The sequence below is a fragment of the Octodon degus genome, unplaced genomic scaffold, assembly GCF_000260255.1.
Source record: "Octodon degus isolate 3935 unplaced genomic scaffold, OctDeg1.0 scaffold00123, whole genome shotgun sequence".
Lineage (NCBI taxonomy): Eukaryota > Metazoa > Chordata > Mammalia > Rodentia > Octodontidae > Octodon > Octodon degus.
In genome coordinates, this window is record NW_004524699.1 from 1,653,020 (window position 1) to 1,677,413 (window position 24,394).

At 62.0% G+C, this 24,394-nt stretch overlaps 3 protein-coding genes across 5 annotated transcripts in view; 1 reads left to right on the forward strand and 2 right to left on the reverse strand.

Annotated features, from left to right (window-relative positions):
• Positions 1 to 36: 36 nt before the first annotated feature.
• On the reverse strand, positions 37 to 18,208 carry Snapc4 (small nuclear RNA activating complex polypeptide 4). Of its 3 annotated transcripts, none has more exons than XM_023700382.1 (22): positions 18,140 to 18,208; positions 16,723 to 16,868; positions 16,300 to 16,346; positions 15,177 to 15,344; positions 14,958 to 15,083; positions 14,449 to 14,527; positions 14,065 to 14,146; positions 13,195 to 13,299; positions 13,047 to 13,119; positions 12,597 to 12,761; positions 10,531 to 10,678; positions 10,327 to 10,433; positions 10,074 to 10,168; positions 7,712 to 7,806; positions 6,137 to 6,216; positions 5,610 to 5,939; positions 4,483 to 4,732; positions 4,171 to 4,241; positions 3,779 to 3,877; positions 3,389 to 3,416; positions 1,528 to 3,074; positions 37 to 907 (listed from the first exon to the last, which is right to left on the reverse strand). In XM_023700382.1, the coding sequence occupies exons 2-22, from the start codon at positions 16,853 to 16,855 to the stop codon at positions 794 to 796; spliced, it is 3,942 nt and encodes a 1,313-aa protein (XP_023556150.1). In that variant the 5' UTR covers positions 16,856 to 16,868; positions 18,140 to 18,208; the 3' UTR covers positions 37 to 793. The 3 variants fall into 3 exon arrangements, with proteins under 3 accessions (XP_023556150.1, XP_023556149.1, XP_023556151.1); XM_023700381.1 differs by having other exon boundaries at positions 5,610 to 5,942; XM_023700383.1 differs by lacking the exons at positions 14,065 to 14,146; positions 14,449 to 14,527; positions 14,958 to 15,083; ... (2 more) ...; positions 16,723 to 16,868; positions 18,140 to 18,208 and adding an exon at positions 13,683 to 14,040 and having other exon boundaries at positions 5,610 to 5,942.
• Positions 18,209 to 19,474: 1,266 nt separating this feature from the next.
• On the reverse strand, positions 19,475 to 23,416 carry Sdccag3 (serologically defined colon cancer antigen 3). The gene is made up of 7 exons (XM_023700384.1): positions 23,270 to 23,416; positions 22,440 to 22,856; positions 21,734 to 21,807; positions 21,094 to 21,205; positions 20,861 to 20,923; positions 20,389 to 20,528; positions 19,475 to 19,795 (listed from the first exon to the last, which is right to left on the reverse strand). Exons 1-7 carry the CDS (start codon positions 23,399 to 23,401, stop codon positions 19,699 to 19,701), a joined length of 1,035 nt encoding a protein of 344 aa, XP_023556152.1. The 5' UTR covers positions 23,402 to 23,416; the 3' UTR covers positions 19,475 to 19,698.
• A 106-nt stretch (positions 23,417 to 23,522) lies between these two features.
• The window catches only part of Pmpca (peptidase, mitochondrial processing alpha subunit), a 7,892-nt gene continuing 7,020 nt past the window's right edge, over positions 23,523 to 24,394 (forward strand). The window contains exons 1-2 of the mRNA XM_004640531.2: positions 23,523 to 23,704; positions 24,210 to 24,383. Coding sequence (XP_004640588.2) covers positions 23,523 to 23,704; positions 24,210 to 24,383 — 356 coding nt within the window. The remainder of the gene's footprint in view (positions 23,705 to 24,209; positions 24,384 to 24,394) is intronic.

A 24,394-nucleotide genomic window follows, 5' to 3' on the forward strand; every position in this document is an offset into this window, starting at 1 on the left:
AGCCTGTGTCCTGTTTTTAATTTAAAAAACGGCATTTAATCTGTTCTTTCAAAAACCCAGATTCCCATAAGGCTCAGCTGTGATGGCCTGGTCACCAGGTGAATAGGTCAGTCTTGGCCAGCAGCTTCTGGCCTCTGGCAGTGTCCTCTGCCTTTTCTCTGCTGGTGGTAGGCAGGGGATTCTGGGCCCCAGGAGGACTCGTCCTGAAATGGAGGAGCGCCCTGACTCCAGCAGGCCCCATGCACCCCCGATGCCCTGGCCAGCTGTGCTTTCCGGCTGCCGCAACCTCCTGGGCGCCCCTGGGGTCCTGCCAGCTCTCCTGGCTCTGCCTACTCCAGGCATCACCTGCCGCCTCTCTGGTCTCACCAGGATGTGCTCGGAATCCCCAGGTGCCTACCAAGCAGTCCTGGGTCCTACCGACAGCAAAGTGCTCTGTGCTTTCGTGGTCACAGAGGGACAGTGCAGATTGCGTATGTGGTAGGCAGACGCCATCAGGGTATCAAAACTGATGCCTGGCTAACAGTGCTGCCTTCAGAGAACGGCCAGGGGCACGATTCGGAGACGCCGAGAACCCGGGAAGAGAGGGGAGGGGTCTCACAGCAAGAGGAGCAGTGCTGGGCAGAGGGGACACTGGCAAAGGCCCAGAGGCCACGGGGCCAGCAGGAGGTGGCGCAGGAGGCTGGTGGGGAGGATGCAGGAGAGGCTGGCCCAGCTGTCCACTGAACCCCGCTGCCCACACTCCGGGCACGCCTCTTCCTCGGTGCAGGCTGCCTCCAGGGACCTCACTTGTGGCTCACAGCTGCTGCCTCCACTTCCGGGTGTGGCGGCCGTGCCGGGTCCTGAGCACATCCAGGTCATCAGCGGCATCTGGATAGGAGACCAAGTCCTTGCCAGAGGCTGGGATTCCCTGAAATAAAACCCCAGGCGAGGAGAGACGTGAGGCCACCAGGCACAGGACAGGAGTGGGGCCGGGAGGGCCTGCAGACAGCACCCTCGGGCACCAGGGGCAGTGTGCCTCCCTGCAGGGCTGCGCCCGGCTTTCCAGGTCCATATGCACCCCAGCTTTCTGCGGTTCTCTCCTCGTGGGCACTCCAGTCTCCTCTGAGATGTGAGTGGCTGGCCTTCTAGTATGAGGTAGGGCCACTGGAAGGGGACAGGGCTGGACAGCTGCGCATGGGCTCAGGAGCCCCCTGCCCCGGCTACATGGGCCCAAAGCCCAGAATCTGGGGTGGTACCGCCTTGGGCTGGGCTTGGGACACCTGGGGATGGAGGTCAGGGTGTTAACTGGGACAAGTGCCCGAGGCCCCTGGTAATGAGGCGGCTTTGTGGGGGCTCAGTGTGCAGCCAGAGCGGCCACAGGGCCAGCCCGACAGCCAAGGAGCTCTGGCTGTAGGTAGAGAAATGGCCTTGCAAACACAGCTAAGACCTCACGAGCAAGAGATGTCACAGGTAGGCTTCTTCCTCCCGAGAATGTGCAGCCAGCACAGCCACCCTGCTGTGGGAAGTGGGCCGGCCCGGCACCCTCACCTGCATGGAGCTCTCAGGCCCTGGCTCAGCCTGGGTGCCATGGGCTGTGCAGCCCAGCCATTCGTCCCTGTCCCCATCCTCAGACTCCAGCTCGCTTGACAGGTCCTTGTCCATGGTCTTGGGGCCTGGTCTCAGAGTTGCCGAGAAGGTAGTAGGGACACCATTGGGGGGCAGGGTAGCCAGGAGCGCAGGGAGTGTGAAGATTGCCAGGAACCGGGCCTTCAACAAGAGGTAGGCTGGGTTGTCCTGCAGCTGCCTCTGTACCAGCTCCACGGAGGTCTGCCAGGCTCTGGGCCTGGCCACCTTGTCAGCCACCAGTGAGGCAGCCTTGTGCTCCAGGACCTCCCTGTGGAGCAGGAGGCTGGACAGGGCCCGCAGGCTGCACAGGGCAGGGGGTTGGTAGGGCAGCCTGGCCTGCAGGGGGGGCACGCACACCCCCCGCCGGCCCCGCAGCCACTCCCACGTGGCCACCTCACTCTCCAGGCAAAGCAGGCCCAGGTCCAGGGCCCTCTTCTCAGGCCCTGATGGGGGTGGCCTCTCCGGGTCCAGGGGCGTGCTGGGTGCTGCTGTCCCTCCTGGATCATTCCTGGGGCTAGGCACACCACGGGCAGGCAGTTGGCTGGGCTGCAGGGGCCCTGTATCAGGGCTGTCGGCCAGGGAGGCTGTCCTGGGCACTGAAGCCTGTCTGGCCTCCTGGGTCTCTCCACCATGGGCTTCTGCAGAATGTGGTGGGCAGCATGCTGGGAGATCTGAGGGGTCTGTTCTGGTCACAGGAGCCAGCTCTGTGTTCACGCTGGCTGGGGGCTGGCAGGGGGGAGGAGTCGCGGTGAGAGGAGGCGGCACTGGCACTGGTGACTTGGGAGGGTTGAGCAGCTCTTGAGTGGGGAGACTCAGCACAGCTGGTACCTGCACCGTGAGCAGCCCCTGCGCTGTGAGCACCCAGGTGACAGGCAAGGGGACGCTGGTGGCCAGGGCAGGAGTCAGGCCGAGGGGCTGTGTTGGTGGTGGGGCAGGGCTGGGGGCTGCGGGCAGGAAGGTTGGCACCTCAGGCAGGCTTTGCTTCCGCATTGTGGCAGGAGCCTGTGACTGTCCCAGACTGCTCAAAGGGCAGCCTGTAGGAGCCTGGCCAGAGCCCCGGGCCGGGGCAAGTTGTGGGGTCTGGGATGCAGACAGGCACTGGGCCTTGTCCTTGCCCGAAGCCCCTGCCTGGCCAGCCACTGTGGGGACCATGGGTCCCGAGAGTCCTGGACTGGAGTGGGCAGGACCCACCACTGGAGGACCTTGGGGGGCTGGTGAGAGGGGCTGCTGGAGGACCACAGGTGAGATCAGCAGCCGCGGGGCGAGAGCCACAGGGCCCAGGGCTGCCTTCCCAGCAGGGGCCTCATGGAGCCGCTTCTCCCGCAGAAGCTGCGACACGGTCTTGGGCCTCGGTCGGGGGCCCTGAGAGGCCAGAGCAGGGGCTGGGGCTGAGGCAGCCTTGGCCTGGCAGGATTTCGGCTCTGTGCTCCCTGCGGCGTCCCGAGCTGACTGGTGTTGAGGGTGGCAGCCTGCAGAGGACAGAATGGGGAGGATGGGGAGGCCCAGTGTCTGGTCCAGGGACACAGCAGGCCTGTGGCAGGCACAGTGGGACACAAGGCACAGGAGCCTGGTGCGGCCCAGCAGGCTCCTAGGGGATGGCTTTGTACCCTCCTCAGGACCCACCCCCACCTGGCTCTGGTGACCGGAGGTGACCGTGGCAGCCAGCAGGTCTGGCCCTTGCTAAGGTGGCCTCTGGCCCTGGCAAGAAGACCCCTGTGACCATCACCAAGGCCCAAACATGTGGCGCATAAAGCCCCCACCCCCAAAGAAAGGCAGGAGATACCTGGGAGGGTTGGGGCTCCAGAGGGGACCTGAAAGGAAGGGGGCGAGTCAGCCAGCACAGTCCTCACAGGGCCCCGCTGCTCCCCACTCAAAGTGCGGAGCTATCCGCAGGCACCTGGCTGGAGTGCATGGGGTGACAGGGCAGGGTGGCCTTGTGGCCTTCAGGCATCAGAAGTGTACGGAGTCCTCAGACACCAGTGATGCAGTCCTGCTGTCTCCCAGGGGCAGGGCCCAGGGCAAAGCCTCCTGTTGCCTGCATGTGTCCCAGCCGCTGAGTTGCCAGCCACTGAGTCGCAGGGGACACAGGCTCAGCATCACCCCAGCATGTGCAGCAGAGCTCAGCCAGACCTGGGGCTGCACGCCCTCATGGCTCACCCCAAGTGCCCGCTACCTGCAGATGTGGTGGTGGGGCCTGGGGGCCAGGCGGGGGCAGCTGGGCCTTCCGCTCCCGAACAACCTCCATGCAGCCGGCAGCATCGATCTGCAGCAGCTGGGGGAATGGGAGAGATGTGGGGGTGTGCCCAGGCCACACCTTGAGGCGAGCACAGCCTCACCCACCTGCCTGGCCCTGGGTCCCCCTTCCTCCGAAGCCCTCCTCCCCAGGACATCGCTTAACCACAGGGGGCAGGGAGTGCCGACAGCCCACTGCTCCACCTGGCCCAGGACGCAGTGGACGTGGCACCAGACTGCAAACTGTGGGAAACCGGGCTGCGAGGAAGGAACCACTGTGAACGCTAAACCTTCGCCAAAGACAAAGCCGCCGTGGCTGAGCGGGCAGCTCACCTGCATGCACAGCGTGAACACGGGGGTGCTGGCCAAGTGGGCCTGCTCCAGCCGCATCCCGATCCCATCAGCTGGAAACAAGGGCACATGTGGGAAGGGGTTCCGCCACAGAGCTGCCCTCCTGGTGCTTCAACCCTCTACAGCCACAAGGGGGGTGGAGGGTGGGTCACAGTCCTTCCCACAGCCCGCTGCCCCAGGAAGCAGTGAAGGCAGAGAGGGCCCAGACTGTCTGGGCTGAGCCACCCCCAGACTATGTGCATCAGGCAGGAATGCACCCCTTTCTCCCCCCGAGAGCCAGGGGCAGGGTGGCACCTCGAGTCCGCATCCCCACAGGCTTCTGGGGAGCCTGTGTGCAGGGCGGGATGGGGTCGCCCACCCAGGGTGTCACAGCCAACAGCAGCCTGCGCTCCAGGAGCCGCCGGTGCAGAACGCGCCTGCGGCGTTGGCGCCTGTTCTGGAAGGTTCTATGCCACAGCTGCCGCAGGTGGGGTCCATCCTCACTGTCCCCAGGGCCAGATCCGGGGGCTGAGGCAGGCTGCGCTGGCTGCCTCAGCCTTTCTGTCTGTGGGCAGGAGACAGGCGTGTGGGCAACCAGGTGTGGAGGTACACAGTGCCCCCCACCGCCTCAGTCCATAGTGGGCAGGGCAGGGCAGGGCAGGGCAGCAGTGCTTGTGGTGTCATGCACAAGGGGGCGAGTGCCAAGCCCTCACGGGCAGGCAGCTCCAGGTGGCCATGTGGGTTCCGAACGCCCTCCGTACCGTCTTCAGGGCCACCTTCAGCAGATGCAGCCCACCCTGAAAAGGCCACAGGCCTGAGGCCTGCTGTTGTGGACACCAGCTTGTGTGGGCCCTAGGTGCAGGGGTGGCTGCTCAGGCAGGGCTCCCGGGGGAGGTGGCAGGTCCCCTAGGCCTGGCTCTAGGACAGCTAGGGTAGGCTGCTCTGCCCACTGGGGGGGGGGGGGACACACGGCTCCACCAGTCCTGCTGCCCCTGCCAGGCAGCCCAGGTGTACCAGGACGTGACTCCACCCAGGGCCCAAGTCCTCAAAAACCGAGGGGAAGGCAGATGCACTAGGCTGGCCATACCTGACTGGTCACACAAAGCACATGGACAAGGCCCTGCACAGGGAGGTCATGGGGCCACCCATGGGCCACTGCTCCTCCTGTGTCCTATCCCCTCTCCCAGCCAAACATCTCAGAGACCCTTCCAGCTCAAGCGTGTCCCTGAGGCAGCTTGCCCTTGGGAACGCAGACATGGCCAGCGGCTAGCAGGCCGCTGCCTCACATGGCTGCCATTGGCCAGAAGCAGGAGTGTATACTGGGTGGAACTGGTAGCCAGGCCAGAGGCCAGCTGTCCTCCTGCCGGAGTACCACCTCTGTGGCACCAAGCCCAGGCACCCCTCCTTTCCCTTGTGCACGCGTGGGGTGCCCCTGCGCCCACCTGATGGGCCGGCTCCTCCAGGCCTGTGTGCTGTGTGTCTGCGGCGCGGGAGGCCTGCGCCTGTCTCATCTCCTCAGGCCTCTGGGCAGCGCTCTGTCGGGCAGGAACCCACAGGCCCATGTCGGGCACCGTGTACTGCGGGGTCAGCAGCGTGCTGCCCACCTGCTGGGGCTCCTCCACCTCCTCCTCGGGGTCCTCACTGCTGCTGCTGCTGCTGCTGCTGCTGCTGCTGCAGCTGCCACCCTCGCTGTCCCCACTGCTGCCGCTACTGCTGCTGGAGCTCCACCGGACCCTCGCGTGTGGCCTCCGCCGCCTTCGCACCCTCTGCTTCTTCTAGGGGGAGCGGGTCACTTGGAGACAACAAGCAGGCAACCCAGTCGGACAGCTCTGGGGCAGGGTCTCAGGAGGGGACCCAGGGCCAGGAATCACGGGCCCCTCCTCCCTCCGCTCGCCCCACCTAGCAGGGGTCCCTAGGTGACAGGCCCCTTCTCACTTCCGATGAGCCCCGACCGGAGCAAGCACCTCACCCTTGCCATAATCTTCCACTTGCTCAGACACTGGGAGCCAGACCGGTTGGGGAGCTCTGAGGCAATTCTTGCCCAGTGACCTGAAGAGCAAAACCAGGTGGAGACTGCTGACCCATACCAGCGCGGACAGAAGAGCTGCCGCATCCCCGGGTCTGGGCCTGTCGGTGGCTTCCTGCTCCCCACAGGCGCAGCGCCGCTGGGGTGCACCCACACCATGGCAGCTGCCGAGTGCCGCAGGGTAGCTCTGGCATACACACCACTGAGATGAAGCCACTGTCCAGTCCCAACCTACCCATGCACACCTGCCCGTGAACCGTCACCATGGTGCCTTTCAGCTGCACGCGGTGGAGAGTGGCACGCTGCCTCCACAGTGCACTGGGACAGCAGGTGACAAAGGCCTCCTTTTTTTGCGGGGGGTCTTTTTGAGACAGGGTCTTGCCATGTAGCTCGGGCTGGCCTTGAGCTCACTTTGTACATAGCTCAGACTAGACAAATGTGCAGTTGATAGGCTCTGGCCCTGGTATGAATTTCTGAATCACTACAGCGGTCATCTAATATAGCTGAAGCCCTTAAAACAAAAGCCCATCTTCCCAAGACCACCTCCCACTTCTCCCAGCTCAGCCAGGGTGCGATTTCCTCTCTCCCATCCTGCTGCCTCAGGGAAGACCCCAATCAGTTCCTCAGGTGTAACTAAACAGCCCCTCCAACTCCACCCCTGGGGAAGGCCATAAAGGCCTCAGCCTCCTTTTGTTTATTTAACTGCAGAGAATCCCTTCTCTCTCCCAGATTGTGTCCTCAAAGATAATAAAGCCCCTTTCCCTTTTCCTTCTGCCTGCTTTTTTGCTTCATGGGAAGCCTGAAGCAACCTACCAGCAACGACCCTCCTGTCTCAGCCTCCCGCACAACACCCACCACACCCGGGAGGCCTTTTTTTTTTTTTTTTAAAGGAACCGGGGATTGAACTCAGGCCCTTGCGCCTGCCAGGGAAGCGCTTATTCCACTGAGCCATCTCCCTGGCTCTTGGCCTATCTTGAAAGTCATCCTTAAACCCGGCAACTCCATGGCTGGGGCTTATCCTAAAGCAATGCTACAAATGTACACAGCGACTGAGCTAAACAAACGGGTGCTCATTCCTCCCGGGCTGATCACTCCTCAGGAAGAGCCCTGGCCGCTGAGACGGGTGCCTGCAGGACACGGAATGCTGCAGACAATGGGTGCGGGCGGGCGGGCACTCGGCATGAGCCCCACGCGCGGGGCAGTGAGTGGGATCCCACCACGCCCTGGGGAGCGTCTGCAGCGCCAGGCTGGCTGGGCAGGAGCCGCCCCCCGTCCCTTCCCTGCTCCACCTGAACATCTGTGGGCCTCGCAGTGAACATGCAGCGACTACAGACGTGCGGCTCGGTGCACAGTGCACGCCTGGCATGAACGAGGCAGGCCTTGGCTCCATCCCAGCCCTGAAAACCCTCGTGGAGTCTGCGGTGGGCCCAGCACCCATCAGGACAGGGACCGTGGGCAGCAGCCCAGGCCAAGGCCCCAGCACGCCTGTCCCTCGAGCGTGCCACGTGCCATACTCACCAACGCCGTGCTTGCCTATGAGCTCCAGCAGCTGTTCCTCTTCTTCTGCGGTCCACCGCCCCTTCTTCAGGCTGACATGTAATCTTCTGAGATATCTGAAAGTCACAGAGACAGGGACATCTGAGGCACTGGACTCCTCTCTCTGCTGTCCTGCCTCCGCAATGGCTTCAGACACAACATCCAAAGCCCCAGGACAACACAGATACTCAAGACTTCATTGAAAACCAAAACTTTCTATTTGAAAGGACACCACCAAGAAAGACAAGCTGCACATGGGCACAGTACTGGCTGGGTGCATCTGGATACGGATGTGGATCTGACAGGGCTGACACAGGAATTTTGCAAACGGCAAAGGATTTGAACAGCTGTCTCTCCAGAGACATCACAGATGGCTGGCAGGTGTGTCAAAATGCCCTCCCAGGGCTGGTGAGATGGCTCAGCGGTCTAAAGCACCTACTTAGAACAAGCTTAGCAAAGCACAGGGACCACCGTTCAATCCCCCAGCACCACATGCCAGCCAGCCCCGCCCCCTGGTGGGCTGAGCTGGCCACACACACACACACACACACTAAAATAAATAAGTTTTTAAAAAAAAGCCCTCCCAGCAGTCAGCCTTGGAGGAACACTGGGGCAGACCCTGCTGCTGCTTCACCCTGAGGCCACAAGGACACGAGGCCAGAAGGTCAGCCAACCCTCGTGGCACAGCTGAGAACAGGTGTGGGGCAGATGTGAAGAACAGAACTTCATGCACTGCCAGTGCGAATGAGGCAGTCCAGCGCCCTTGCCGGGGTTCACTGGGTCCCCAAAGGCTCAAGGCAGGAATCACGGAACCCAGCCACTGCACCTGGGCTGCACGCACAAGAGGACTTGCAGACTGGCTCGGAATGCACGTGGGCCACGTGTGAGGCACTGCGTCCTACACCTCCGTCCTGCCCGTCCTCTGGGTCCTGCTCAGCGGGCTGTGCAGTACCGTTGCTGGGCTCCCGTTGCCCTGGGTCACCCTGGGGCGCTGTCCTGCGCTCAGCATTTGGAGGACATGGCTGCCCAAGCATCGAGGCCCCGACTTCTCCCCAACTTCGCCCCCCAGCTGCCCCTTTCCCTTAGCGCCACCCTAAGGTAGTGAAGTGGGTGCGCTGTGGCCCTGCATTTCTGAGAGACTGGGCAAGTTTTCAGAAGTCTAGCCGTCCTGCTCAAAGAGGCTCCTGTCCAAGACCTCGGCCTCGGCCTCATCAAACTGAGCTCTGTGTGACTGCTGAATGGGGTTTCTCTCTGGGATGATCAAAATGTTTTAAAACTGATAAATACATAGTGCACACCTGTCAACCCAGGACTCAGAGGGCTGTAGTTAGAGCCTAGTCTGGGTAACTTTATTTTTTTAAATCATTCATTCATAAATCGGTAAGGGTCTCGCTATGCAGCTCTGACTCACAGACTCATAGTGATCCTCCTGTGTCAGCCTCCCCAGCACTGGTATTACAGGCATGCACAACCACACCCGGTCTTGGTGGGTGGCACAGTACGTGCCGACATGGCATGAGGTATCGGGGATTGAACCCTGGTCCTTGCACTTGCCAGGCAGGCGCTCAGACTACTGAGCTAGCTCCCCAGAAACCCAGTCTGAGCAATTTAAGTGAGACCCTATCTCAAAAAATAAGACATTAACATGCCAGGCATGGTGACAAATGCCTATAATCCCAGCACTCCAGAGGCTGAGGCAGGAGTGCCGTAAGTTTGAGGCCAGCCTGGGATAGATGATAAGTTCAAGGGAGGTTTATTTTATTTATTTATTTCTGGGGAGGAGGTTTATTTTTTGTTCTAGGACCGAACCTAGAATACATGTCAAGATCCTACCTAAAAAAAATAAATAAAAATTAACAAAGGGCTGAGGGTGCAGTACAGCGCAGAGGCCCTGGGCTCAGTGCCACTACTATGAAGTTTTGAACTAGACCACAGCGACGATCGCAGACCATGGCGACGATCGCAGACCATGGCGACGATCGCAGAGCTTGACGAACAAGCTAAAAACTGCTGATGCACATGTGCTTTAAGGAGTGGAAGGGGTGAGCTGCAGTCTTCGGAGCTGCTCAAAAGGGGAGGAGGGGAGGAGGGCCGCAGCTACCACCTGGGGACCTGCAGGAGGCAATGCCCAGGCTGGGGAGAACTGCGCCCAGCAGCCAGTACCTTGCTCTTGATGACAAATGGCGCAAACGCTAAACACTGGAGAAAAACAGGGGGACCCGTAACCTGCTTCCAGCTGGGCAGACCACAACAGTAAACCTCCCCTGGCCACATCCCCACCCAGTACAGCCAAACCCAGCCCATCACCCCATCTGTCTCCTGCACAAGCCCCTGTGCAGCTCACCGATCTCTGCACTGAGCATCGCTCCTGCCGGGCACCTCTTCCCGGATCTTAAACCAGTCCTGCTCCCCATACTTGGCAACAGCTCGCAGCAGTTTCTGCAGGGCATGATGGATAGGTGAGGGGCACCTCAGGGGCATGGTCACACAATGGGCCTGTTGCCCATGAAGTCACCCAGGACAGCAGGAAGGGTGCCTGAGGAGCCCCTTCACACGAAGAGACCAGGATGTGCACATGACAGATCCTCGGGACTCACAGCGTCTTCGTCTGGGGCCCAGAAGCCCTTCTTCAGGTTAGGGTCCAAGCTCTTGGTCCACCGGTAGATTAGCTGCATGGAGTCTCGCCCTTCCATGTAGTAGACAACTAGGACACAGGGGTCAGCTGGAGGCAACTTAGGACAGAGGGCCTATGGGGACAGGCAGAGGGTCTCTCCCCACCTTGTGTTCACGCCCATGCTTACTCCTGCGGTAAGGGACGTGGCTCCCCACGCGCATCTGCTGCACCAGCTGCGTGAGCATGCGGTCCTCTTCCTCAGTCCACGCCCTGCGCTTCAGGGCCCTGTTGTGCTGCTGGAACTTCTGCAGGCACTGGAAGGCACTGCGGCCGGTCTTCACCGGCCAAGAGAAAGGACACTGGGCTTGGCCCTGCCCTGGAGGCATGTGGGAGTGGCTGGGGTGCTCCGGGGGACAGCGAAACATGCCTATAACCAACAGCCCTCTCCCACTCCCCCAGACCCATACCCAGGACCAGGAAAGCCAGCAGGAGAGGGTGTGGTTCTTTACACTCTAAAAGCTGCAAGACTAACTCATGACACCTAAGCTGCACTGCAAGAGCATGCGGAAGAACCCCTGCAGAGAGGCTCACTCCCCTGGGGCTGGGGAGGGGCACCTGCAAGACAGGATCCACAGCACGCTGGGACCTACAGGGTGCAGAACCCCCAGCTCTGGAGATGCCCTCAGGAGGGCACCAGCGCCCTGCCGTGTGTGCGTCCTGGTCTCCTCGTGCGAAGGGGCTCCCTAGGACTACCCTAACCCTCCCCTCACCCTGTCCTCCCAGTCTTTCTGCCTGGCAAGGGCTCTGGGCTGAGTCTGCTCCCCAAGGTGCACAGTAAGGTCACCAGGACTCCGGCCACCGCCCTGGCACATCCACACATCATGACTTCCCTGCTCAGGGCGTGCTGACATCCTCCCACCCAGCCTGCGCCACGGGCACCACCACTGGAGCCTGTGCTCTCTGCACCAGGGTGGGCGGCTTCCTGATCTCTGGAAAGCCCAGACCCCAGGCTGCAGGCCCGGCTGTCAGTGGCCTGGTGCCCTCTGAGGAGAAAGGGCGGGTGGCAGTGAGCTCTGGACCTGGCACCCAAGTGGGGAGGCGACGGGGGCTGGGGCTTGGGGCCTGCCAGGCCTTACGTCGGCCTGCTGGTGACCGCAACAGTCCTTGGGGAGGAGGACCCTGAGGAAAGCTGCGGACCAACAGAAGCAGGTCTGACTGCGCAGCCGCAGCGTGCACACCCTGTGCGTGTAGTAGATGGTCCACTGCAGCACCAGGGCCAGGGGAGGAGGAGGGCCACGGGGCCGAGGAGCGCTGACGGCGCCATGCTGCAGCCGACGGCCAAGGCCTGGAACGCGACAGCGCACCAGGCAGCCCTGGGCTGCTTTCACAAAGCCACCAGAAGGGTCCGTTTGTGACAAGGCAGCAACTAGTAGGCAGAGACCAGTGGGAGAGTGCTCTTTCTCACGGGCTGGGTTTGGATCCAAGAGCCCAGGAAAGCAGTAAGAGCTCCCTCCCACCGAGGAAACCCACCCAAGTATGCACACCAGCTGCACACCAGGCACAACTGCTAAGGGGCCCGGAGCTGACCTCAACGCAGGCCACAGAACCACAGCCGCAGAGCGCAAGTCGAGCCGGCCCCACCCCATGCCCTGCAGAGCCCCAGGGCAGCATGGAGACACGCTCCCGCAGCCAGCACACGAGGAGTCACTCCAGGCTGGCCTGCCTCGGAACGCTCCTGCCTCAGCCCGCCCACGGATGTGACCACAACATGCTCGCGGTGCCTGCCGAGAACAGGCTTTTTTTGAAAGCCTGGTTTTTTTTTTTTTAAGTTTTCTTTTGGGGGGCAAGTTTAGTTTTATGCGCTAGAGCCACATTCTCTGCCACAAAACAAGCAATGCACTTTTAAACTGGAGCCTTTACACAGCATGCTCTCCAGACGCCACGGAGTGAACGCAGAACGAAGGCCGGGAGGGCTGCACATACCCACCTCGCCACAGGGGATCCCGTTCCCAGAAGACCTCAGCGTTAAGCAGCAGCAAAAGCCAAGATTACAATTCTCTAGCAAGCTATGGAAAGAATGTGCCCTACCACTCTCCTCTCAGCAGCAAGGCCCCAGACACCTTACAGCAGAGCCACGAGGCGCCAGGAGACCCCGCAGCTGCTCACTGCCTGGAAGAATGCAGGGCAGGGTGGCCCCCAGGCCTGGCCGCATGGTGGGGAGCGCCCAAGGGTCCAGCCCAAGCCTGTCCTCACCCCCAGCTCCTCGGAAACCAGCTGCCACTGGAGGTGGCCGTGGGCGGCAGCGACAGCCCTCAGCCGCTCCACCTCCTCCGCGCTCCACTCTTGCTTGTTGATACTGGGGTGCTCAGAGCTCTGCCAGAACTTCTGGATCTCCTCTGCGCTGCGGCTGCCTTCAAACTGCATGGGGAGTACAGCTGTGCCAGGACAGCACGCCTGTGGCGTGGCCAGGAGAAAGTGGCCACCCTCCAGTTCACCTGGCCAACCATGTGCACACCTAGGAGCCTCTGGGATCAGCCGTCTCAAAGTGGGGCCTCAGGTTAGACAGCGAGGGCCCGAGGCTGCTCCTCCTGGCCAAGGGCCAGTGCAGGCTGTGGCAGCGGGGAACATGAAGCCCAACCACCCGCCCAGCTCTGCCCGCACTCGGCCCCACGGGAGGTTGCCCGGCCTGCTGCCCTGACTTACGTTGACTTTGGAAATCTTCTCCCAGTCATGGCTGTCCATTCTGCTCCCCAGCAGGGCCTCCTCCGGGAGCTGGCTGGAGAGGGCACAGGAAGGGTCGGCATCATGCCGCTGACTGGCTCCCCTGCACCTGCGGCCCCAGCTGGCTCACTTGATATCCTGGATCTCCTGCTCCGCACACCTGGCCTGCTCCTCCAGGGCCTGCCTCTCTGGCTCACTGGAGACCCGGCTCTGCTTCTGACGCAGGTACTCGAGCCTGTGAGGCAGGCGCAGACGGGATGAGTGCCATGGTGCCGCATGGTGAGGCATGAGGCGGGGCCTGCACGAGCTACGTGCGCCTGCCTTTCTCTGCTGCCTTGGTCCCTCACCGCAGCACCCACTGGAGTGCCCCGAAGACCAGCACAGCATTACCCAGGGCAAAAGGCTTGGTGGTTACCAGCTGTCCTGCATCTGAGGGCCCAGCCCACCCTGCTGAACCAGGGCAAAGTGGGCAGAGAAACGTGCTTCCCCAGGAGGCCATCAAGGGCAGACCAGCTCGCATGGCCATGGTAAGGCCCACCCTGCCCCACCCACTAGAGCCATAAGCCCGACCCCACGTGTGCGGCCCTTAGGTGGCTGGTGGCGCGCCCCACGCCAGACCTTGCCTGTCATGCTCTGTGTCCCTGGCTCCAGGCTACACAGGGGCTGGGGCAGACCCAAGGCCTATGGAACGGACACTTAGCCCAGACCCCACGGCTGCTCCTCAGAGGCCACCTGCGTGGGCAGGAACTCCGACTGCAGAACATAGGGCCCAACACAGCCAGCAAATGGCAGTGCCCTTGTGGCCCAGGGGCCCAGGGGCGGCCCCATCTGCAGACCCAGCCCACGGGCTTCAGCGGACAGTCCCATCCTCACAGGGGAAGCAGCAGACAGAAGCGGCCCAGGCCAGGTAGCTGAGCACGCAGCCAGGAGCCTCAAGCCAGCCTGGCTGTCCCTCCTGCCCCTGCCTCAGGGAGAGCCACAGGAATACTCCCACACTTACTTCAGCAGCTTGGGCTGGAGCAGGCGCTGGAGCCGGTCGCTCACCACAGACTTCCTGAGCAAGGCCTTCTCCCAGTGCTTCCCTGTGAAGGGCAGGGTCAGGGGGATCGTGCATGCCCCAGGGTACGCAATGCATCCTCTCGGCCTTGGCACCATGCTAGCTGCACAAAGGACTCTCTGGACACGAGATGGGCAGCTGCCAGGCCCACAGGCCAGCTTCTGTCCTGCCAAGGCCAGCTGTTCCCAGGGAAACTAGGAGACAGGAAGTGGGGAGCGGCCTGCACCTTCAAATGGATCCTGCTCCCTGGGAGACAGGGTCATGGCCACGGGAGATGGGTCTGTGACGCTTGTGTCCCCACACCATGGACCTGGGCGGGGCTCTTACACTTGGTCACCAGGAGCTCCTCAAAAGCCTTGATTCCCTGGGCAGCCTTTTCCCGTGTGTCTTCGTTAGCAGGAGGTCCCTGTGTCAGAAGGCCCAGTGCTGTGACGTGGCAGGCTGTGCTACAGTGGCCTTCAGGGCCCTGCCCTCCCTCGCCTCCTCTGCCCAGGCTGCTGCCACACAAACGGCCTGGGCGAGGCCCGACTGTGTGCAAGGTGGCCAGAGACTCTCGGTGGGACAAGCCGCACAGGCCTGTGGTCAGCAGCGGCGAGCTCTGTGACAGGGACTTGCCAAGGCCCCGACGCAGCCTGAGGGAGATGCACCCCAGGCCACCCACTCGGGGCAGAGGTCAGCATGCAGTGACTCCCACCAGGGACAAGAGGGCTGTAGGGAGGACAGAGAACGTCCCCAAGAACCCATGAGAACGTGGGACCACACAGAGCAGGCTGTGGGGCCGGGGCCCCTTCCAGGCACTGGGCCGTGCTGACCACAGCAGGGTCCCAGCCACTCACCACTCCGGTGACCTTGTCCTTGAAGTACGGCTTCATGAAGTGCCCGATGTACATATGTGGGGGCAGACCCTTGCTGTCCTTTGCTCGGGGGCCTTGGGACCCAGACAGGCCCCACAGCATCTCATCCTAGGACAGGAGTGAGACTGAGCCGATCCCAAAGGAGGGGTCGGGCTGTGAGCTTGGGGCTGCGGCAGGCAGGGTGGGCCCACCGAGGCCTACCTGCTGCTCCCGGTTCTGGGCCAGCAGCAGGCTGACCTCATTCAGCTTCTCCTGGATAACCTCCTGATAGACCATGTTCAGCTGAAGACAGGTCTCAGGGTCCTCAGGGAGGGCTTTATCCTTGGGGTCCTCCTCGTCATTGCTGGCGCCACCCCACCTCTCCTCGGCCTGATTAGGAACGGACGGCACACGCGGGCTCAGGCCACAGCATGAGCCCTGTTCTGGGGGCTGGGCCCTGGGACGCTGAGGCAGCTCTGGCACGAGATCACTGGGCGTGGAAGCAAGAGCTGGACGCTGGGAGGAGGCAAGGGCCTGAGCAGCGACTACACGAGGGATGTCTGGCGCGGGTCAGTGTGAGGACACAGCAGCTTCCCGCGGCTGCAGCAGGCACTGCCCTGCGCTTCTACCCCAGCTCACGGGGAGGGAGGAGCCGACAGCACTGCACCGGAAGGCAGGAACACCGAAATGCTCACAGGGCAAAGCACCCATGACCCTGAGCTATGCCAATCCCTGTGAGGGGCCCTAGCCCCTCCACACACAGCCCAACTCCGTACCTCCTGCCAGACGTAGGGAGAAAAACAAGGAAACTGGGCAAGTCTCTCTGGATGAGACCCCACATGAACAGGAGACAGCTAACAACTGGCACCCCACTGAATTCCAGCTGGCACTGTCCTGGGTGTCTGTCCACACTCACTGGCATGCAGAACTGACCCAACCGCCCAGCTGGAAAAGGGAGGCTCAGTAGGCACGGGGCTCAGTATGCAGCCTCCTATGAGACACTGCGTAGGTAGCGACACCACATGGGGCGACTAGTACCAGCTTGGAACGCTGGCAGGGCAAGCACGAGACAATTAGTGGTGATTATTTTCTGAGACCTTTTTTTTTTTTTTTTTTTGGCGGAACTGGGGATTGAACTCAGGCCCCTGTGCTTGCCAGGCAAGCGCTTATTCCACTGAGGTACCTCCCCAGCCCCACTAGGGCCAGTTTTCATCCTGAGAATAAGTGCTGGGCGGCAGCTTGCTCTTACAACACATGTTGTGTGTCGCACTGGGCCAGTGGCCAGTGTGTGCTGGGGAGGGCGGTGGCCAACCCGCCTGTGCAGCTAGGAGGGGAGCAGCATTACCAAGATCGGGGGGCTGGCGATGTCCAAGTCCTCGGCAGGAAGCAGCTCTGTCAAAACACAAGCGCACTGTGCTGCAAACCAGAAGACCGGGAGGCCACATGGGGCCCGGGAGCGGGCAGCAGGGAAGGGGTGAGGTTTCCTGGCGGGAGAGCCCAGGGCAGTAGAGATCCCAGGAGCCCAAGCCACAGTGACCAACCCACCAAGGCGGAGTCCTGGGTGCCCCTCCTCCCAGGATGGCATGTTCACCCACAGCCCAGGCAGGTGGGGGGCGGGGTGTGTGTACAGTCAGGAGCTAAGTGCCAAAGAACCGGGACCCGCTCTGTGACTGCAGTAAAGGCAGAGACCACCCTAGGCAGGAGAGAAGGGACTGCTGGGGGCCCCAGCTGCCCAGCACACCCCTGCAGGACAGGCGCGCAGCCTCACCTTCATCAGAAGAATCTGAATTGAGACTCGATCCAGAGACGTCCATAGGAATGCTAGAGGAGCTGGGGTCTAAGATCCTTTCCAGCTCCTTGATCTCCTTTGATATTTTTTCTCTTTCTGCATCTACGTCCATGACTTCCACCTGCCTTCAACACACGTCAGAATATTAGGATGCTAGAGAACCCTGTCCTGCCACGGTCCTCTCTGGAGGGCAACAGGTGCTGGCCAGCCCTGGTGCTGCAGCCCACCAGCCTTCTGCACCCCAAAAACTTCTCTGGGCTTTCCTTTGCCAGAGACCAACATCCTGTACATGAGACTACAGGCAGCACAGAGACCAGGTAGACAGCAGCCCGGGCCCCAGGCGGGTTTCTCCCAGGGCTAGCCTGGAGGAAGCTGGTCACCAACTGCAGAGTGCAGAGTGTGGCAAAATGGCTACAAAGCCAAGGCCCGGTAAGATCTAAACTATGGTTCCAGCTGCAGGGGCATCTAGCAGATGACACAGCACCTGGACAGCACCAGAAGGGCCCTCCTGAGGAAAGGCTTCTTCTGTCCCCGCTCTCTCTCCAGCCAGAACACCACCTGGCTGGGGCCCGACACTGCACAAACACCCAATGAAACAGAAGGAGAGCTTTTTCCTTAACAACAGTGGTGAGCAAAGACCAAAGGGAGAAGGAAGTCGGGAAGACAAGGCATTGGCAAAGAATACTGCAGAAAATCGTGTGTCACGCCCGGAAGGCCAAAAGGCAAAGCAGCAGCCTCCCCTGTCCCTGGCTTCCCCTCCCAAGTGGAACCTGTCCGTCTGCAACGACACAAGCGCCCACAGCAGGCGCCGTCCGGGGCACCAGGCCTACAGTCCCTCGTGCTGGGCCTGTGAGCCTGCAAAGCGCTCAGCAAGGAGCCGGCGGGTCTGCAAAACCGCGGCAAGCTCAAAGCCGCCGTCCGTGCGGCTGGGCACGCAAGGTTGGGAGGAGGAGCTCTCTTCCGCTGGCCTGGCCTGAGGAAAGGCAGCTCGCGCTGAATCCCCTGGCACCTGCTCCCGGCCCCGACTCACACCAGGCCGCCCAGGTGAGGCCGCTCAGCGTCCCGAGTCCGGATCCCGCGTGCCGGCGGGCCGCCTTCCGACAGAGCCGCCTCTCCGGCAGGCAGCTCGGAGTCCCGGGGGCCTTCAGGCCGCCCGAGCTCAGCTGCTCCTCTCGGGGCTGCACCCTACAAACCACCCATGCAAGGCGCTGCCGGCGCCCCCGGGAGGAAGGCGGAGGCGCGCGGCCCAGGGCCAGAGCTGCGAGCGCCGGCCGCGGACCTCCCGGGACCAGGCACGGGACGCGCGGGCCGCCGCCTCCCGCCGCACCCCGCGGCGCAGCAGCCTGCTCCCGCAGACAGCGTCCCCTCCGCGGGGTCTGTCCCGCCCGGCCCTCACCTGCGGGGCGCCTCCCAGGAGAGAGAAGTCGCGGGCCCGCCGCCCTCCGTCACCCAGGCGACAGCCGACTCCAAGCTTCCGGCAGGGGCGGAATTTACGCACGCGCAAAGGAAGTCCCGCCTCCCCGGGCGCGGGGCACGCCGGGACAGCAGCTCGGGCCGCAGAGACGCGCTGCTCCGCGCTGCCCTCCCGCGGCCGGGATGGGTACTGCTTCGCGCTTGGGCCGGCGGGGCTGCCGGTGCTTGTAGGAAGGTGCTGGGGACGCGGTTGGCCAGCCAGCCTGACTTGCACACCGGGAGGGCTGGCTGCGTGCAAAGCCCGCCTCCCCTTCCGCTCCCTCCGTGGCACGCGGCGTCCACGCCAGACCGCTGGCCCAGGGGCATCCCAGCTGAGTTGGGTGAGCCCTCTGCAGGCCTGGCAGCACCCGGGGACGCAGGGGGCAGGCGCTCGGGTAGCATGGCCAAGCCCAGGTGGCTCTCCAGGCCGAGTCCAGCCCCTCCCTCTACCTGCACCTGAGCGGCCGGAAGGCAGGCACACGGTGGGTGACACGAGGGCCACCTCGTGCTCTGCCCATTAGGTGAAGAGGACACCAGCTGGCCCCAGGCAGATCTGTGGCTGACAGCCTTGGAGCTCCAACCCTCTTCTGGGCTTCCCTGGTGTGCTGTGCACGAGGAAGAGACCTGACCCCTGACAGGCAGCTGCGCAGCGCACACTGTGTCTACATGTGCTGGTTCATCCAGAGGTGAACTGGCACAGGTCACCAGCGACAAGAGCAAGCAAGATGCTGCTGTGGCGGTAAGGGACAGCCACATGGCTCACTGCACAAAGAACGGGCCAAGTTGGAAGAAAAACACAGCATGTGAGCTTTAGAATTTATTTACACAGAAATGTTATAGGATTAAACTTATTGGCTTGTTCCTCGAGGACGGCCCAAGGCTGGTCTACACACATTCCCAAGCCCCTCAGCGAAGACTGGCTGAGAGCTCGATGGCCGGCATGAATGTGTGGCCCCACCCCGGGCATCTGAGCGGAGGGGAGCAGGGGCCTCTGCACTCGGCCAAGTACTGAAGCTGCCCGCAAGGCCTCAGGCGTGAGCTGCCAGCCAGCAGGAAACCCAGCGGCAGCAGAAAGGCACACACCCACCCCTGACGCCAAGGGGGGCCACGGAAGGCACCCGCGGTTGGGAAGGCACACACCCACCCGACGCCAAGGGGGGCCACGGAAGGCACCCGCGGTTGGCTCCCCAGACGAGGGAAAATACTTGCTGCACAGTGGCTTGCAAGTTCTTTCAGAAGCCACTGTCGCATACACACCCTCCCAACACACGTGTCAGCGACCGATACAGCAGAGCTGAACCGAGGGGGCCATCTGTAAACCACGGGTGTGACACACACGGGCCGCTCCTGCAGCGGTGGCCAACAGAGCTGCGTCACGTTGTACAATCAGGGTCTCATGTGCTTTACTCTAGCGCAGTACTGTAGTGAGGGGTGCAACCGTGTACTCAGATGGGTGGCGGCCGTCTGGGCACACGGAGCCAGGAGCCGAGCGCGCCCAGTGTCTCAAGAGCTCTCCTCATCTTTCACCTCAGAAATTCTGTCTATAGATTTAAGGATTTCAGCAACGAGATTCAGCGTTTCGGCTCCAGAAACCAGCTGCCTACAATGAAAGCAGATCAGGGCTGCTACTCGAGGCCCGCAACAGGAACAGAGGAAAAGGGTCCTCAAACGGGCACAATGGTCCTCACTGCCCCCAAGTGCACAATGGCGGCTTAGGCGGCTCGGCCCCTGGCACACAGGTGCAGGGGCAGGGTGACTTTCTGACAGACTGGAGGCACATGTGCCCAGCACTAGCAACCCCATGGTGACCCTGACCAGGCAGGGGCCTCCACCCCAGGGTCACAGCCAGCGGAGCTTCAGGGGTGCGAAGCTGTGGTCCTGCCAGGTGCGCCCAGTCCTCTTGGCCTTGCGTGGGTGTCTTGGGATGCAGTGCACCGTGTGGCGAGGAAGGGGCGCCAGGACTGTGGAGCCAGCAAGGCAGGAACAGTGCCTGCCGGGAGCGTTGGGAGCCTTGCACAGCCGCCCTGGGTTTGTCCAGGCGCAGAGGCCCTGTGCTGCCCTTTGTCCCTCTGTGCAGCGAGGCTCCTGAGGCAGGCTGAGCTGCTGGCTTGCTGCCCAGACGGACCCTGCAGCCTCGTGTCCAGAGCCTGGCCCGCCCAGGGGGCCCTCCTGTCCCGTGGTCCCCCTCCTCACCGTATGGATGTGTGCGCACTGTTCATGACCACGCGCAAGTTCTGCAAGGCCACGTCGGTGTTCTGCTTCACCACCGTCAGGCTGGCGCCCTGGCCCGACCGCAAGGCTTCATTCTCCCGCTTCAAGCTGGAGACCTGTGCCTGGGAGGGCGGGGAGGGCCTCTGTGAGGGACAGTCACCTCAGGGCACTCCTACTGTCCAGGGCGCCCAGAGCAGACGGGGCCCAGCACCTTCTCACTCCGAAGCCCTCTCAACACCCGCTCTTTACGGCCACCCCAACCTGGACCCTCAGCATCTGCCGCGAGGACAGCACACGGCTCCCCTTATCCTTGCCCAGAGCTCAGGCCTGAGCAGAAAGCTTGTGCTGCCGGCATTACCACCTCCCCTGCGGTGGCACACAGCAAAGCCACCTTCTGCCTCCACAGGCGTGCGCCACTAAAGGAAGGGAAAGCTGAAGGCCTCGACCCTCGTACCTGGAGCAGGCTCGCCTCCTGCTTCAGCTTCACGACGTGACCTTCTGCCTTCACAGCTCGTTTCTGTTGCCCAAGACACAAATGGGCACAGGAGGCATCGCTGATGGCAGGTCAGGAGGCCGCCCCTCCCGGCAGGGGCCCGGGTGGCCACAGCAGGCGGCGCGCGACTGACCGCTGCGCCCAGGGAGCCCGGTCTGCTGAGGGCGCCCCGGCCCACGCCCGGCCCCGCTTACGGTCATCAGCTCCAGGTTCTGCTCCACCCGCTGCACTGCCGACTCCAGGTCACGGTAGTCGCTCTCCTCCCTGACCATCTTTGCCTCCAGCTTCCGCTCAAGTGTTCTCAACCTGGTACAGGGAGACCCGGGCTGAGCGCATGCCGCCGTCTCAAGGGCGTTTTTCATTTAAGCTGGAAGAGCTTCAATTTCTCGTGGGATGAAACGCGCTCAGAGCCAAGGACCTGATCACGAAACCTGGCTGTGCAGCAGCGACTGCCCGGGTGCCCCTGGGCTCCCCAGTGTGAGTCTGATGCCTGGAAAGGCTCACTCAGAGCCAGCGTGGCAGCTCAGGCTTGTGACCCCACGCTCGGAGAGGCTGAAGCCTGAGTATCAGAATGCAAGCCCAGCCTGGGTGACTTTCCTGAAACACTGGCTCAAATTTTAAAAATTAAAAAAAAAAAAAAAACGAACTAGAAATGTACCTCAACGTGAAGGCCTGGGGTTCAGCCCCGAGTACGGGGTTGGGGGGATTTACCCTGGAAGCCTGCTCAGCACAGTAACAGCCAGGTACAGCCTGGGCGTGGCCAGCACCTAGAAACTGATGTCCCTGGGTGGTGACGCACGTTTAGGGTCGACTCCTGACTAAAAGCTTACATACATTTCTGTTTGAGTTTCAGAGAAGCTCTGAACCTCATTGAGCTTTCTTCTTAGCTTAGAATTTTCATCGTTCAGCTGTAGAGAAAGAAAATCCTCGTTAGAAACTTAGCACACCTCGTCCTAAAGCCTAAGTGCTTCTGTGACGGGTACTGCCACTTCCGGGCTTTGTTTGCTGTGGCGCTAGGCACGTGCAGTACCACAGAGCTGGGCTTGCCTGGACCTAGCCAAGGGACACAAGTGCCCAGGTGAGCAGAGTGCCGCTCAGCACCAGCGCGAGGGGGACGCGGTGCTACGGACTCTGCCTTGCAGCCTTTGTAAGTGAGCACGACTTGGAACGCCTCACTTGGAACGCCATGACAACGCTCACCAGCCAGGCCTGGGTGTGTCGCTGGACACCAACAAGCCTTGCCCTGTAACCTGCTTCAGTATGTCTCTTCCTTTTCAAGACAGAGCTTGCCGCACAGTCCAGGCTGGCCCCAAGCTCGCTCCGTAGCCCAGGCTGGCCTCAGAATTGCAGTGAGCTCCCTGCCTCAGCTGGGGTCACAGGCGTGCGCCGCCGCCACGCCCAGCACAGTTCCCGTTCTTTCTGCTTAGTGATACTTACTGTGTACTCAAAGCCAACCAAGGGGCCAGCTCTCCACAGGGAAAATGCAGCAGCCCCAGCTTTGCCCCTGCTCCACACGAGGCACCACGCCACCCTCACTTACTGCTTCATAACTCCTCTGCAGGGTCCGCAGCTGTCTGTCCCCCAGGCACTCTCCGTGGGCTGCAAAGTCGGTGCCTGGACTCACAGATGGGGATGCTGGGGAAACATGTGAGTCTGTGTCGCTCATTGTCCATGGGGGCAGACACTCGGGCCCTGCCAGCTCCGAGGGGGTGGAAAAGAAGGAGAGGCAGGTGCCGCACGGGGACGCGCTGCTGGTGGCCCCAGCCGAGCAGGTCTGCTCCACGGCCGACGGCAGGTAGGCCCCGTTCCACCCGTCCTCCTCCTCGTCATCCTCATCCAGGAGGTCTCCTGCCCCTGTCAGGTCTTCAAAAAATGGCTGCGGATAGTCCAGGCCGAAGCCCACAGCCTGGGTGCTTGGGGAGCCAGGGTCCAGTCCCAGGGAGCGCCTTGAGGCTTCCTGCAAGAGTGGAGGTGAATTCTGCAGGTGGAAGCCATCACCTGCACTTTCCTCCCAGCCCGCAACCTGAAGAGGGGCCTGTGCTAGCCAGCCCTGGCAGTACAGGCTCAATTCCCAGCTCCTCTGTGCTGAGACAGGAGGGTGGTGAGTTCAAGGCCAGCCTGAGCAGTTCAGTGACCTCCTGCCCCGCAGCCTACAAAAGGCCACTGGGGAGGCATGAAGTGCCGGCCTGACATGCACAAGGCCCTGGGTTCAATCGCTGGCACCATAAGCGAGAAAGAAAGAGGCTATCTTGTCTACCACAGAGCCAAGGAGCTGTCACCCCCAGGCTTCTCTACCGCAGTAACAGCAGCCCTGCTTGTCCATATTCCCTCCCAGTGCTGCAGGGTCAGCCTCCACAGCCTCACGTCTACCTTCAGGTAAACTCTACTGTTGCTTGTGTCCTCTTTCGACAGACTTAGATTCTTGATTTTTAAGAACTCTTTAAAGGAGAATGGGTTTGCCTCTTCAAGGTCTTCAAGTTTATCATCTGAAACAACAGACATCACAAAGATCACAGGGCGCCTCCCTCGTCCCTCGTCCCACAGCAGCCATGCCTTCTGGGTAATGCTGACCTTACAGTGGCAATTGACGCAGGGGAGCGGGCAGGCCGCCCTGAAAGCGGGCATGAGACAGATCTGTGTCTGCCTGCTCACTTCTCTCATTCCTCACCCCTGGGTCCCCCAGGAACCCTGCAAGTCCTTTGGTGCTGTGAACGGGACCCTGTGCCTCACCCATGCTAGGCCAGCGCTGGGCCACACCCCCATCACCCAGCGTCTTTATGATGCGGCACTATGGAACAAGCTCAGGTACCAGGGAAGGGGGCCTGCGCACACGTGGGGCGGCACGCTCCTCAGGCCCTGCAGGGCTTGGGAACCGTTCTCAGTCATCTAGGCTCACTCAGCTTACATTCCCTGTCCACGTTTGACCATCACACTCCCCTGTGGTCCCCCTTCCTGGAGCTGCCCCAAGTGCCCGCCCACGCAGAGAGGACCCCTGTCATCCCACCCACCCTTGGCTGTCTGGATGGGGCTGTCTACCTCCCTCACAGCCCCTGCTGTGCCGTTCTCCTTTCCTATCACCTCCAGGGGCTTGCAAGACACAGTCTTGGGAGTCCTCCCACACCTGGTCTTTTGGGGCCCAGACATGCCCCTCAGATCCTGCCAAATCTGCAGCCCTGTGGCTGGACTCACGCCTGGCATGGTGTGGCGTGATCTCGGAGCTACACTACCTCCAAATCGTGTCTCGAGGGCTCCTGACGGACTCTGCTTAGCACTTTTCCCTTTTCCACTGCCAAAATCTGCAAAGACACAGGGCCACGGGCCCCCCACCACATCACCAGAAGCTGTGCGACCACAGCGCCTTCGGGAGGCCCGGCGTCCGCGGCGCCCCTCGCTGCCCGCGGATCCGCCGAGCGCGGGCGAGCTCTGCACCCCGCGGGAAGCGGGGCGCCTCCTACTCCCGGCCGCCGCCGCCGCCGCCGCCGCCGCCTGGGGCTC

Coding starts and splice junctions, on each gene's coding strand:
- Sdccag3 (XM_023700384.1), bottom strand. CDS start 23,401: ATGTCTGTTGTTTCAGATGATAAACTTGAAGACCTTGAAGAGGCAAAC. Junction 22,857..23,269: donor ACAGTAGAGTTTACCTGAAG/GTAGACGTGAGG, acceptor CCACTCTTGCAG/GAAGCCTCAAGGCGCTCCCT. Junction 19,796..20,388: donor AGTGCGCACACATCCATACG/GTGAGGAGGGGG, acceptor CTTTCATTGTAG/GCAGCTGGTTTCTGGAGCCG.
- Snapc4 (XM_023700381.1), bottom strand. CDS start 16,855: ATGGACGTAGATGCAGAAAGAGAAAAAATATCAAAGGAGATCAAGGAG. Junction 12,762..13,046: donor AGAAGATTTCCAAAGTCAAC/GTAAGTCAGGGC, acceptor CTCCCCATGCAG/TTTGAAGGCAGCCGCAGCGC. Junction 4,242..4,482: donor TGTGGGGATGCGGACTCGAG/GTGCCACCCTGC, acceptor CCTTGTTTCCAG/CTGATGGGATCGGGATGCGG.